General features: G+C 40.3%; 1 protein-coding gene across 8 annotated transcripts in view; it reads right to left on the reverse strand.

The window, feature by feature from the left end:
- garnl3 (GTPase activating Rap/RanGAP domain like 3) overlaps positions 1 to 12,172 on the reverse strand; it is a 77,737-nt gene that overhangs the window by 4,215 nt on the left and 61,350 nt on the right. For 7 of the 8 annotated variants that reach the window (XM_055052610.1, XM_055052615.1, XM_055052618.1 and 4 more), the window contains 13 exons: positions 11,936 to 12,050; positions 11,805 to 11,831; positions 11,604 to 11,708; positions 10,552 to 10,668; positions 8,999 to 9,156; positions 7,878 to 8,036; positions 7,535 to 7,601; positions 6,882 to 6,989; positions 6,475 to 6,593; positions 5,039 to 5,174; positions 3,320 to 3,379; positions 620 to 838; positions 87 to 207 (listed from right to left, as the gene is read on the reverse strand). In XM_055052610.1, the coding sequence (XP_054908585.1) occupies positions 87 to 207; positions 620 to 838; positions 3,320 to 3,379; positions 5,039 to 5,174; positions 6,475 to 6,593; positions 6,882 to 6,989; positions 7,535 to 7,601; positions 7,878 to 8,036; positions 8,999 to 9,156; positions 10,552 to 10,668; positions 11,604 to 11,708; positions 11,805 to 11,831; positions 11,936 to 12,050 (1,511 nt within the window). The remainder of the gene's footprint in view (positions 1 to 86; positions 208 to 619; positions 839 to 3,319; positions 3,380 to 5,038; positions 5,175 to 6,474; positions 6,594 to 6,881; positions 6,990 to 7,534; positions 7,602 to 7,877; positions 8,037 to 8,998; positions 9,157 to 10,551; positions 10,669 to 11,603; positions 11,709 to 11,804; positions 11,832 to 11,935; positions 12,051 to 12,172) is intronic. The other variant, XM_055052617.1, reaches the window with a different exon arrangement.

The following is a 12,172-nucleotide window of genomic DNA, read 5'->3' on the forward strand; positions in this document are numbered from 1 at the left end:
GAGCAGAGAGCTGTCGAACTTTACCAAAAAAAAAAAACCCAACAGAAAAACATTTACAATTCTCTCTCTAGAGTTTCAATCCATACCTGTCGCTGTTTGTTGACGTCAGGGCTCTGGCTTTGGGATCCTCGTCAGTGCTCTTTTTGCTCATCTTTCTCTGTTTGACTGATCCGCTGTCCGACTTCCCACTGGGCTCCTCGGTCAGGCCTTGATTGATGTAAAGTATCAGAAAGTTGGTTATTTTCTGATAGGCTGAAACAGGAAGTCAGTGCGGAGCACCAGGACTTGCATTGGTATTCACACACCTTGAGCTTTTTGCTCACTGTGTTATGTTTTAGTGCTGCAAATCGATCAAATTAATCAGCTCTGAGATCCATAAATCAAATGTTAAAATTTGTTGCGAGGGTAACTATTAGCTATACAGTCTAGAAATCCAGCCTTTATAAAAGAGCAACACAAAGAAAATCACTGTTAGAAGAGAAGAATCCATGGAAAGACTTGAAGAAAAAAAAAACCCCAAATTAATTCTTTAAATTTGATGTTTGTGGTAAAATGTAAAAAAAAAAAAGTTCAAGGGTGTGAATCTTTTGTAATTCTCTGTAGTCATTGGTCAGAGTACCCAGCAGCTCCTTCCGCGTGCGGCTGGCTATCTCTTTGATCTCCATGCGGGACAAGGACAGCGAGTGTGTGGCGGAGATAAGTGGAGTGGGCGCCATCATGGCGGGCGCGGGCGCGGTCATCACTTTGTTGACCAGAGGGGACTTCAGGGGCCGTTCGATGCTGCGGCCCACCAGGTTACACAGAGGAATCTTGAAGATTTGCTTACATGTTGCTTCACCTGGTAGGAGAAATCCCACGAGGGAGTGAAAAAAAAAAAAAAAAAAAAGCAAAGTCGATGAAGAAACAGGAAATAAAAGAATATGCAATGACACAATTAAAGAAAAGGTTTTAAAAAATGGTCAGAGGCAGGAGCAGAATGCCAGGAAAATTACACAAAGAGAAAAGTGGACAGTTTATTAAAAACAAACAAAAATAACACATAAAACTCCTGAAACGAGGAACTTCATTGTTGGGCTTGTTGTAGTTTTGCAGCATCTACTGAAAGCATTCCTCATACATTTACACACCTTTGAAAATTTTAACTTAAATTTATGTTTTTTTTTTTTTTTTTCAATTGTTAGAATTTCTTTGTCTGCATGAAGAATAAGAGTTTTAACACCCTGAAGCTAAAAAAACACAGCCATGGAAACGGATCACTGATCGATCATAACCACAGCAATATTGACAAATTAAACAAGAAATACATAAATATATGGAAACAAAGACGTTTGTAGAAGTGAGGAGTCACTTCTACATAGATTTTGCTGGTCGAGTCAGAAGTTTACATGCACTCATCATGGGTGTGAAGGAATTTGAAATCTTTGTTATTTTTTTGTGATGCTTTGTGCAAAGTGGTTGGGATAATAAATCAAATTCATCTCAAACTCAAACTATTTAGTAGAGGGATGAGTCCAAACACTGATTGAAACTGATTTCAGAATAAGTTATTAATCATGTACATCGTCTCTCACCTCAATCCTGTTATGAATTGGTGAACTAATCTGTCTGTATCAGGAAGTTAATCATTTAAAATAACTTCTTCAACATTTCTGCCGAGAGGAGCTGTCAAAAATCCAGCAAGAGGCTGCACAAAGCATGTCATTTCTCTGCAACCTGAACATATTCTCTCAACCAAATATAATTTGTCTTTATGTCGATATTTGAGTCTGTGTGTGTGATTTTATTGGTATTATCTAGGTGAAAATAAATCTAAGCAATTGTTTTAAAATAAAGATTTGCTTTTTTTTTGTTGCTGTATCTCTTTGCTTTGGGAAAAGTTGAAAATGGTTAAATGAACTTCTGATCAGGATCAAAATATGTCAATTAACCTTTTGTGTCATCCTTTATAAACCTAAGCTCTCTTGCTCAGACAGACTGATGATCTAATAAATCTATGAAGCAACTCTGAGATGATTAATAGGCCTGTTTACGGAAACAGCATGCATTCTGGAAATTAATCTTCCTAATGCAATGCTACAGAATCTATTTATGGCGCACGATCTAATATTCAGCACAACGTCCAAAACCTAAAGTCTGTTTGGTAATTATTAAATTATGCTGTTTTTCTTTTTTCAATTTGCACGATCTCGCCACATCGCTGCAGCGTGCAAAGCCCCGCTGTGCCTGCAGGGGGCAGTGTTGGAGTTCAGCAGCCAACCTGCTCTAACGGGCAGGTTCGTGTGAATGAACAGAAGTGATGGTTTCATCTGAAATGTAAGTCTGTGAGTGGAGTAAAGGAAAGATCACTACTCATTTTCGACAGGCACATTGTGTTAGTGCTATTACAGATCGCTGAGCTGTCACACAAGAAGGAAAAAAAAGAGCATACGGTCACTTGGAATACATAATCAGAGAGATCAATATATTCCACATGCATTAGTTTCTGAACCAGGGGGAGCGCTGCTCTCCATCACACTGGCAAATGATTGGCACTTGAATGCCGGGAATGTTCTGGGTGCTAATTGAGAGTCCAATTGTCCTGAGCTGCTCGGCTGCAGGTCCTCTGGTGTGTATGTGTACGTGTGTGTGTGTGTGTTCGAGCCAGTGGAGGTTGAGGGCGGCCAGTGGCCACCTCTGTAGCAGCACCTCGCTCTCATTACTGATGCAATTACATCAAATGCAAACCTCCCCACGGAGCAGCCTTAGGCGGCGAGTGCGCAGGCGGTTAGAGCCTGAGATTTTTGTCAGCGAGCCCCCCTTCTTTCTTTCTTTCTCGCCCCATCTTCATCCCCCCTCATCAGACTGTGGCACCGCTGTTTGGACTCCCACTTTGGATCGAAGAGCGGGCTGACAAAAGTCTCCATGGCGACAGCGCAATCTGTAAATCATGCTGCGACAAACGTGTCTTCTCCTTCCCTCTCTGCCTCCCTCTCCTCCTGGCATACCTTTCCTGCGTCTCCGCCTCTTTTCTCTCCCCGCACTTATAAAGCCCTCCTTCTCGACTGACGTTGCCACCTCTGCTTCACTCCTCTCTCTGCGCTCTATCCTTTCTTTTGCCCTCTCTCGCTCCCTTCTCAAGCTAATGCTTTAATTAGTTGAGACAGAAAGAGAGGGTGGGAGGACGGGGGAAGACATAACGTTCACTTAACATTCAACCAACGTCCAAGTCAACATGCCGCCTTGGAGCAGACAGGGTGATACACTCTGGGAAAGAGCGTGTGTGTGTTAGTGGGGTAGCTTTATGAGGGGGGGGGGGGGGGTTATGAGAATCCTGCAGTACCTTCAGCATCCTTAGACATGTACAGGGAAAGCTTGGTACCATAGGGGATCCGTATTGAATCTGAACCGGGAATGAAGAAGAGGGTTACACAAACTGAGCACACACAGTAACACAGATTTAGGTGCAGAAACACACACACACACACACCACACACACACACACACACACACACACACACACACACACACACACACACACACACACACACACACACACACACACACACACACACACACACACTCGCACGGTCTCAGTTGTCTGGGTGGTGCAGAACGACACACACAACTCAAAACAACAGGGCAGAAAATGAAAATCCCTCTGAGAGAACTGATTACCTGCAGCGGCCTAAGAGCATAAATCCTGCCCTCGGCTAATTGCAGCAGCAACAGCCAAACCTTTCTTCCTGTTAGCCTTAATGGGACCTCTAAATAACTGCTCCCCTCAGTACGGATGAGGCTTAATGGCGCAGGCAACTCATTTAATAACCGTGTTTCTCTGTCTTTGTCCTCAGTCCAAGTCACCAACATCAACAGACGTAAAATCCAATGAACAAGGAGCGGACCTCCTCCTCAATCCATCAGTGCATGGGCTCAGGACGGCTGACAGCACTGAGAGGAAAGGGAGACTGGATGGGGAAATATGGACACCATTAGGGGTTAAAAGTGGGTTAAAATGATCCTAATTATCTATTAAATCAATGCTGTCGATGATGGGGGGGAAGGATGCAGGTATAAATTTTGATATATCCATCCATCCGTCCAGATTATTTTCTAATCTAACCCTAAGTAAAGCTCCTTGCCGAACTGTCTGTTATGTTTTGGTCTTTAACAAACAACAGAAACCTCCACAAAACAGCTGGGATTAAACTCAAACTAAATTACACACAACTGAATTCCAGTCTATCTAATCAATAGATTATCTATTAATTAGATGATCTAAGAAGGTCATTGGTTGGATTTTATTTAGGGATGAAAAGGTCAACGTACATTCTGTACGAACATTACAGTTTTCAGATGTTTTATTTGTAGAAAAAGAAACAACTTTGAAACCTTTTTTGTGCAATTATTCATTTCTACTGTAAGTAAGCAAAAGAAACACAGATATTCTGAGTTGTTGACAAAATGTGAAAAGAAATTCAAGGGGTATGAGTATATTTTTGGCCTGACTGCCGTCAAAAATCCCATCAAAGTTAATCAGATGAATGTTGTCCTGGTTATGTACTGGTTATTTCGATTATCCTGTTCTAATCTACACTTGAAGCATCATATCCATACAGACCCCACAGGATTTAGCTGCATTGTCAGATTCTAAGTGTGAGTAGCAATGACACGACTGGCTCGGCTCGCACCACACTTCGCGCAAAGGTGCTGCCGACAAACAGAAGAAAGAAACTTGGAACCGTAGCAACGCATTCACTCAGCACCTCCACCTGTAGCGAACACGGAGCAGTCGATTACGAACGTTGTCTGTCCTGAACGGAGTCAGAAGAATAGGTCTCAGTCAACGTAAGAGAAAACCTGCACGGGATTAAATTGTGCATAACAAACCCTAACACTGTGGAGTCACAGAGTCGTCCTGCAGAGTTCGCTTTATGCAAATGTCAAACTGAAGCCTGTGAGGTCACCCAAAGTCACAAAGCTCTGCAGTGATCTGAACACCTTCCAGACAACAACTCTCCCCCCTTCTAGCCCCCGGTGCTTTTTATGTGCAGGGCTTTACCATCTCCGAGCGGTGAAGGAAATACGGGCATCTCGTAGCCTGTGGGCGTCTGGGGGGAGCTCTGAGAGCTGGTGTCTCTGGAACTGCAGTTGGAGGCTGAGCTCACCGGCGCCGACGAGACAAAATAGATGTCCGACTGTGGGCGGAATAAAACACAGAAGCACGCAGGGTAAAGTGGAAGCGAGGTGCAGCAGAGAGATGACAGGGGCAGGAGATGAAACAAAGGGAGGAAAGAAAAAAAAAGGAAACAGAAAAGAGACGGAGATTTGTGTTTGATGCCAGGTGCACTCATTTTTCTTTCTTTTTTTTTTTTTTAGATTGGTTCTTTGTAAAATTTATAACAAAGCTCATCTGGGTTTGATTGAAGTGACAGAGCTGAAAGACTGATACCAAGCGACTGCAAACATTCAAACTTGATTCATTACACAAAGAAACTCTTGGAAAGGTTTTGACACATAATTCATACTAGGCTGTGTTTATATCTATCTGCTTGCACATATTTGACTGCCACACCTTTTTCCTTCCAATTAACTTTCCAATAACGTGCATGCATACAACACTCCGTGAACAGCCAGCTTCTTTAATTTCTTAAATTTCTTCTTTAATTTTCCCCTTTGGGGATCAATAAAGTCTATTCTATTCTATTCTATTCTATTCTATTCTATTCTATTCTATAACATTTTGTGGTTTACCCTCCTTAATGAGGGAGTGTATGTCTGCTGGAACTATTATCTGTCTTGTTATTGTGCAGGTTATTGTTTTAAGATCTCCGGATTAAACTTTGCTTTTATTGGCCTAATTTCAGGTCTAAGCCAACCGTATGTCATCAAAACTTTAGTAACTTAATTCCATGTTTTGAATCATGTTATGGACATAAATTTGCTTTTGATAATATTCAATTGGATTAAGATCGACCTGAATGTTCTAGGTGGATATTTCTACATCACTTCACATTGTGCAGTATTTAGCTTTGTGGTTCAAATACAGCCAAGTTATATTATTTTAAGTATGTAATTTGTCTGTCAAGATCTTTGCTGTGTTTTTCTTCAGCAGCTTTGCAAAGCTTATGTTTGCACCTATCTACCTAAAAGCCGCTGCACTTCAGTTAACGTGTGTCATATGAGCGGCCCATTTTGGTTCACTATTACCTTTTATGTCGTCTGTGCTGAGATTTCTGCATGTTTATATCTAGCTAGACTCATTTTTATATCTTCTTTCATGATTGAGTGAAATCGTTATCGTGCATGCAGTTTCAAAAACCGTCTGCTGAAGATTTTTAAATATCTACGAGCCAAAATGTTGGTTTGGATTAGAAAAAAATAACACGGAGCCAACAGTGTAAATGTGCAAGACGTTTTTTGGCTCTGGGCAACAAGCATGCGCTGGCTCAAAGAAAGCCCTGCCCTGGTCGCGTAATTGCATTTAATCATACTGACCCTTGAGGCAGCCAGCTGCAGCTCTGGGACCACTGCTGTGTACACAAGGTTTCCATTGACCACCAGTCGGATCTCAATGGAATCCGTTGTGAAGGCGAGGATATAAGGAAAAGCGCAAACTGCAAACACAAAACGAGCACATGAATAAAGAGAAAAAATCACTATATCAGATCTTTTAAAAATTTTTTCTTTTGTTTGCTTTTATTTGTATGCTTTGATTAATATCTTTTGCAGAATTTTGTTTACGACACAGAGTCATTCAGGGGCAGTGGGTTCAGGAAGCATCACCCTCTCAATAGCATCTCCAAACAAAAACATGCACATAATCTGATATGTCAGCAGGTTGCTTCTGGTCACACATGGTGTTTCCATGGTGACCGCAATGGGCAGGATGGGGAGCTACCTACCTATAGCATTGGGCATCTGGTTCCAGCTGAAGTGGAAATCAGAGGTGTTGGACTGGATCATTGGCGTGGAGCCGTTAAAGGGGCAAACTTTCTTATAGTAACAAATATCTGGAGGAAGAGACAAGTGCAAATTTACATAAAATAAAAGGGGTTCACTTCTTTTTTCTTGCCAGGTTTTTTGTATTCAGAACTACAGAACGCAAGAGTGACATCAATCAATAAGGTTTAAGCTGCTTTTTTGCAAGGTAGATATTAAAAGTAGGTTGAATCATTGAAAAAATGAAGCTAAACAAAGAGAAAAAAGTAAAAAAACAAATAAAATGTCATGGTATTCATTCCCTTTTTGATTTGATACCCCTAAATAGCATCCACTATTACAAAATGTCGTGATGAGTGGTTTATCACGACTACAACATCCACTCTGAAACACGGTAGTGGCAGCAGCATGTTGTGGGGATGCTTTTCCAATAGGATGAAATACAAATGACACACATTTCATCTTGTGGTTTTAACATGACAAACAAGGTTTAGAGCACAGGTGGATGTTCCTTTTTTAAGGTGCAGGAGGAAAAGAAAAAAAAAAAAAAAACATGGTGCAGCTTTGACCTGAATCAAAGAGCATCTAAAATGTGAAAAGTCAAAGGGAGACTCACAGTTGTAACACAAGAGGAGGCCTGCCTCGCCGTCTTCATACACATCAATGGCTGCTACAAAGTTTACCTGCAGGCAAAGCCAAGTCACTTTACAGAAATCAGTCGAACATCTGGAAGAAGTACAAAAGGCTAAATGTGACAGAAGGTCTTTTGGAGAATAATGTCAGGTCACACGAACTCAAGGGAATATAAAAGATCTGCAGCGTATTCCCTTCACATGGCGATTTCTCCTGTCATATCTGAGTCTGTTGCTTTATTATTATTATTATAAATGACCACTCATTTCTGATCTTTTTCAAAAACGAGACTTCAGCGACATTGTGCATGTGCACAAGTTCCTCACCCTGTTGGCGTCGACGTGATGAAGTCGATAGGCATCCCCGGTGCTCTCATTGATCAGGTCGAACTGGTGTTTGTAGGCCACGCATATCATGTTGTCGTTCTCCCCTGTCGGGCCGTCGACCAGCGCCATCACCACAGGCGGGTCACACAGACAGATTTCCTGTGGGTGGGGTTCATTAACGTCATCAATTTCTCATATTTCTATGGGAAAACCCTCAAAGGTGTGAAGGCCTTTTTTTTTTTGGAACATGTCATTCAATATAAAGACTATAATAAGCAGACCTGGTGATATAAAGCTCTTCTCTTTTTAAAAGTTAAGTACCATGGTTATAAAACACAGTGGGAAGCTTAAATACACTAATCACTAGATGGAATGCTGTAGTGATTTGGGATTTTTAAATTATGCTTTTGACCTTTTAAAGACAAAAAAAAAGACAACCTATTACTTCAATAAATTTTAAATTTAATGCAGCTTTACTTTAATCCACACAGAGTAAAATATACATACTAAGATATATGCTGCACTCACTCCAATATTTACAGCAGGTTGCAGAAAAAGTCATGACATGAATATTTTAGCATATGTGGGTTTCATCTGTAAAAATTCATTCCAATGCAAGTAGTAAAGCTTAATTAAATTTGGCTCCCTTAACTAAATGTCATTGCATGGTTATGTATGCATATTTGTGTTTATGTGTAATTTTGATGGAGTTTAGCAAAAAAAAGAAAAACCTGCATCTAATTCAAACTTAATGAAATTCTTGCTTTTAAGTTTCACAGAAGTTGGATGCTGTATAATGCTAACACATTGGAAAAAGGCAAAAATGAAGCATTGTAGATTAGTGACATTCACGCTGTTGCTTTACAATGATAATTTACACAATAGAAGAATAATTTAGTTATCAAGTATTTATATCAGATATATAAGTATTGCAAGTGTTCTTTTCTGATTCATAAAACAATTAAAAAACTGTTTCACTTATTTGTTTTGGAGAAATTAGATCTAAACAACAACATATTGCTCCAGTTTGTGCAAAAATAAACATTCATATAAAATAGCATTCATATATTCTTTTTTTTAACTTGTTTTCTTTACACATCTGTATGTTGGGACTGTCATACCCGTATGTACTGAAACTCCTCCACCGGGGAGTCTGCTCCCGTGGCCACGGCGCTGAAACGCGGATGCTTCCTGGTAATTAGGAGGAGTTTGGTTCTGATGGCTGCTACTATTCTCAGCTCGGAGCCGTGGTGGGTGTTGATAGAGTACAAATGACAACCTGGCCCAAAGAGGAAAGCAGACAAGAAATATTTCAAAAATGTCTCAGTGTCCAAGGGCAGAGATTAGGATGAGTAGATCTCTGGTTATCAAATGTTGATAAAACGTTTTTTTTAAACCTGTGTCATGAATTAACTTCAGCATAAATGCAAAACACCAACTGCAAAATGGCATGAAGGATATTTTTAATTTTCAGACTTTACTATAATAGGTTTTAAAACTTTACAATGAGATTGTATTTTTTGTTTTTTTTTATGCCTGAAACAAGACTGAATAATATCAGTAAACTACGTTATGGCCATATTCTGGCTGGAATTTGCAATTAACACCAAGAGTTCAGCCACTAAAATCACACTTTGTAATCACAATATTGCAAACATTAATATTGTGATGATATATGCCATTGGATTTACTGAGAAGCACTGGCCTAAAATAAAATATTTTTCTGTGTTTCTATGAAAGAAACATCTGGGCTCAAACAACTGGCTCCATAAAACTGCCAGTTCCCAAAGCCAGAGGAACAGTCCAGTATTCGGCAGTAAATCACCAAACAAAATAAGTCATCAGGTACCTAAAGATTTATATAAGGTAACTCTGTGAGTTTATATGAAGGACAGATGGGAGCACCTTACCACTGATGCGTTCAGTGACATAATTTATTGTCAGAAATTTATGATGATTGGGGAAAAGATAATAAAACCTCTGGAAAATACTAGTTTAAGCGCAGTTTATTATTTTTTTTATTCATGCTTCCACTGAATGTTGAATGTTCAGACTGAGCTTCAGTCTTTGACATTTTTTTTTCCCACTTTGCTCTGGATTACTCCAAATCAACGATAAACTGAAAAATAAATTAGTTCTTCCTATTACTTACCTGTATCAACGCCAATAGCTCCAATATTTTTAGTAGAGTGCACTCTGTCACACTTTTCTTTATTTTAAGAATCAGATGAAGGTTAGGAACAAAATGTTTATATCCATAAATGGGAATCACCTTTAATTCCTGAATTTTCTTTTGGATCCTAAACTAAAGAGCTTGAAGCATTTTTTTTCCTCCTTCATGCATTGTTTTCTTTTGCATAAGTATAAATCAGAAGCTCAAAGAAAACCAAAAATTGTCATTGCCCAGGAAGGTTGTAATTGATGGATCTCTGAGGATAACTGATTGGTTTAATACAGAGAGCCCAGCTGTGTTGTCTAATTTGGCACCAATAATGTTCCTCCACTTGCAATTTAATGAGTGATATAAACCAGAAGGTTAAGTCTGTCATATGGCCATCTGTTGTTCTATAAGACTAGAAGTCGACATGATCCAACGTCAGTGTTTGCAGCTCAGAGGAGCTTTTGCTTGAGTGTGGTAGGGATGGGTTTGCGGCCTGTGCAGCAGTCTGCTCACCTTTTGTTTTCTCCAGTTTGTTCTCCCTGCAGTCACACTTGCTTCTGACGAGCTGCCGTTCCTCCAGGCCTCTCTTGATGCCGCTGAGTCTGAAGACGTACAGCCGAGCGTCCTTCCCTGGAAACGAAACGGGGACACTTCTGTTTCACAAATACATTAATTTTTTAAAATTATTATTATTATTCATTGTGCATCAAATTCGACAAGCCAAACTCTTTAAAATAAGGAGTTGCATGTTAGAGGCTGAAAAAGTCTTAAAGCTTTCCAGCAGAACCGTAACTCTAAACATCCAGTCAGATTTACACTAAATCGGTTTAGATCAAAGCATGTTCATGTGTTGGGATCGCTCCAATCGAAAGCAAGATCTGAATCCAATTGATCATGGATTCAGATTTTCATGTCAGAACAAAACATGAAACTTTCTGTTTTGAGACTCCATCTGGTCTGACTGAGCTTAAGTCTTGCAGCTGCAATTCAGGCAAAATGGAGTTGTACAAAGTATTCACTGGGATGAATAAAAATAATATATAGATATTTTTATAATATATAGATATTTTTATATGAGTAATAGCAAAAAAAATGTGTACATCTTTAAATAAAGTTGATGAATATTTGCTAATCTGTGTCGCAGATCTCATCATATCCCGGTGGCGGAAATGTGAGAAAATGTGAACAAGTTCAAAAGGCTGGGATACCTTTGCAATGCGCCGTATGTATGTTTTATTTTTAATGTTGAGGGATCTGATCTTATAGTCTACCCTCCCTGAGCCCTTCAGCACGACAGAGTTTAAGCTCTCTACAGGTCAGATTCCTCAGATCTCAGCATGAGATCAATGCCACTTTGGACCAGCTCAAGTAGAAAGGTTTGGCATGTTTTCAACCAGAGGGAGAGAGAGATGATAGAGATTCATTTAGAGAGGATAATGAGACTAAGCATACGCTGCAGATAGCTGATTCAATAACAGGATGAAAAAGAGTTGATAAAAGGAAATCTACCTCTGATGTGCAAGGAGGAAGTACTAAACAGTATCAGTCTTTTCTTTCCAGCCCACCTTTGTCTGCCCGGGTAATCAGAAGGTCCTGAGGCTCCAGAATGTGCATCTGCTTCACTGCCACGGTTTTGTCAAACACCTGCACTGGGGGAAGCGTCGGCGTCTCTGAAACACAATACAGCGATCCACGTTGTCAAACGAGGAGTGAAAAATGCATCGCACCTGCAGAAGGAAAAGAGTCATTGACTGGATGTCACTCACCAGCACCGGGCAGCGGCGAGTCGGGGCCTAAGGCACAGACAGCATCATCACAGTCAACATCGGAGCAGCAGCTTGATATTGTGCCAGTGATTGTGTAATTATTTCAGAGAGACTGATCTAGAGTTACTCACCATCCAGCATCAAGACCCCCGCTGTGTCGGTGGCCACCAGCAGAGACAGACCCCACGAGTCGGCACATGTGATCTCGTAGGGGAACGTGCTGCAGAAGGACTGAGATTCCCATGGCTGCGGTGTTGGTTTTGAAAAATGAGATGCACAATTAAAAAAAAAGAGCCTTGAAAACCTGAAGACATAATCCCAAATTTGATGTATGGGAGTGGCAACATCATGTTACATAACTATACTTA

This window comes from Poeciliopsis prolifica, unplaced genomic scaffold (genome assembly GCF_027474105.1).
Source record: "Poeciliopsis prolifica strain line A6 unplaced genomic scaffold, Auburn_PproV2 SCAFFOLD035, whole genome shotgun sequence".
NCBI lineage: Eukaryota > Metazoa > Chordata > Actinopteri > Cyprinodontiformes > Poeciliidae > Poeciliopsis > Poeciliopsis prolifica.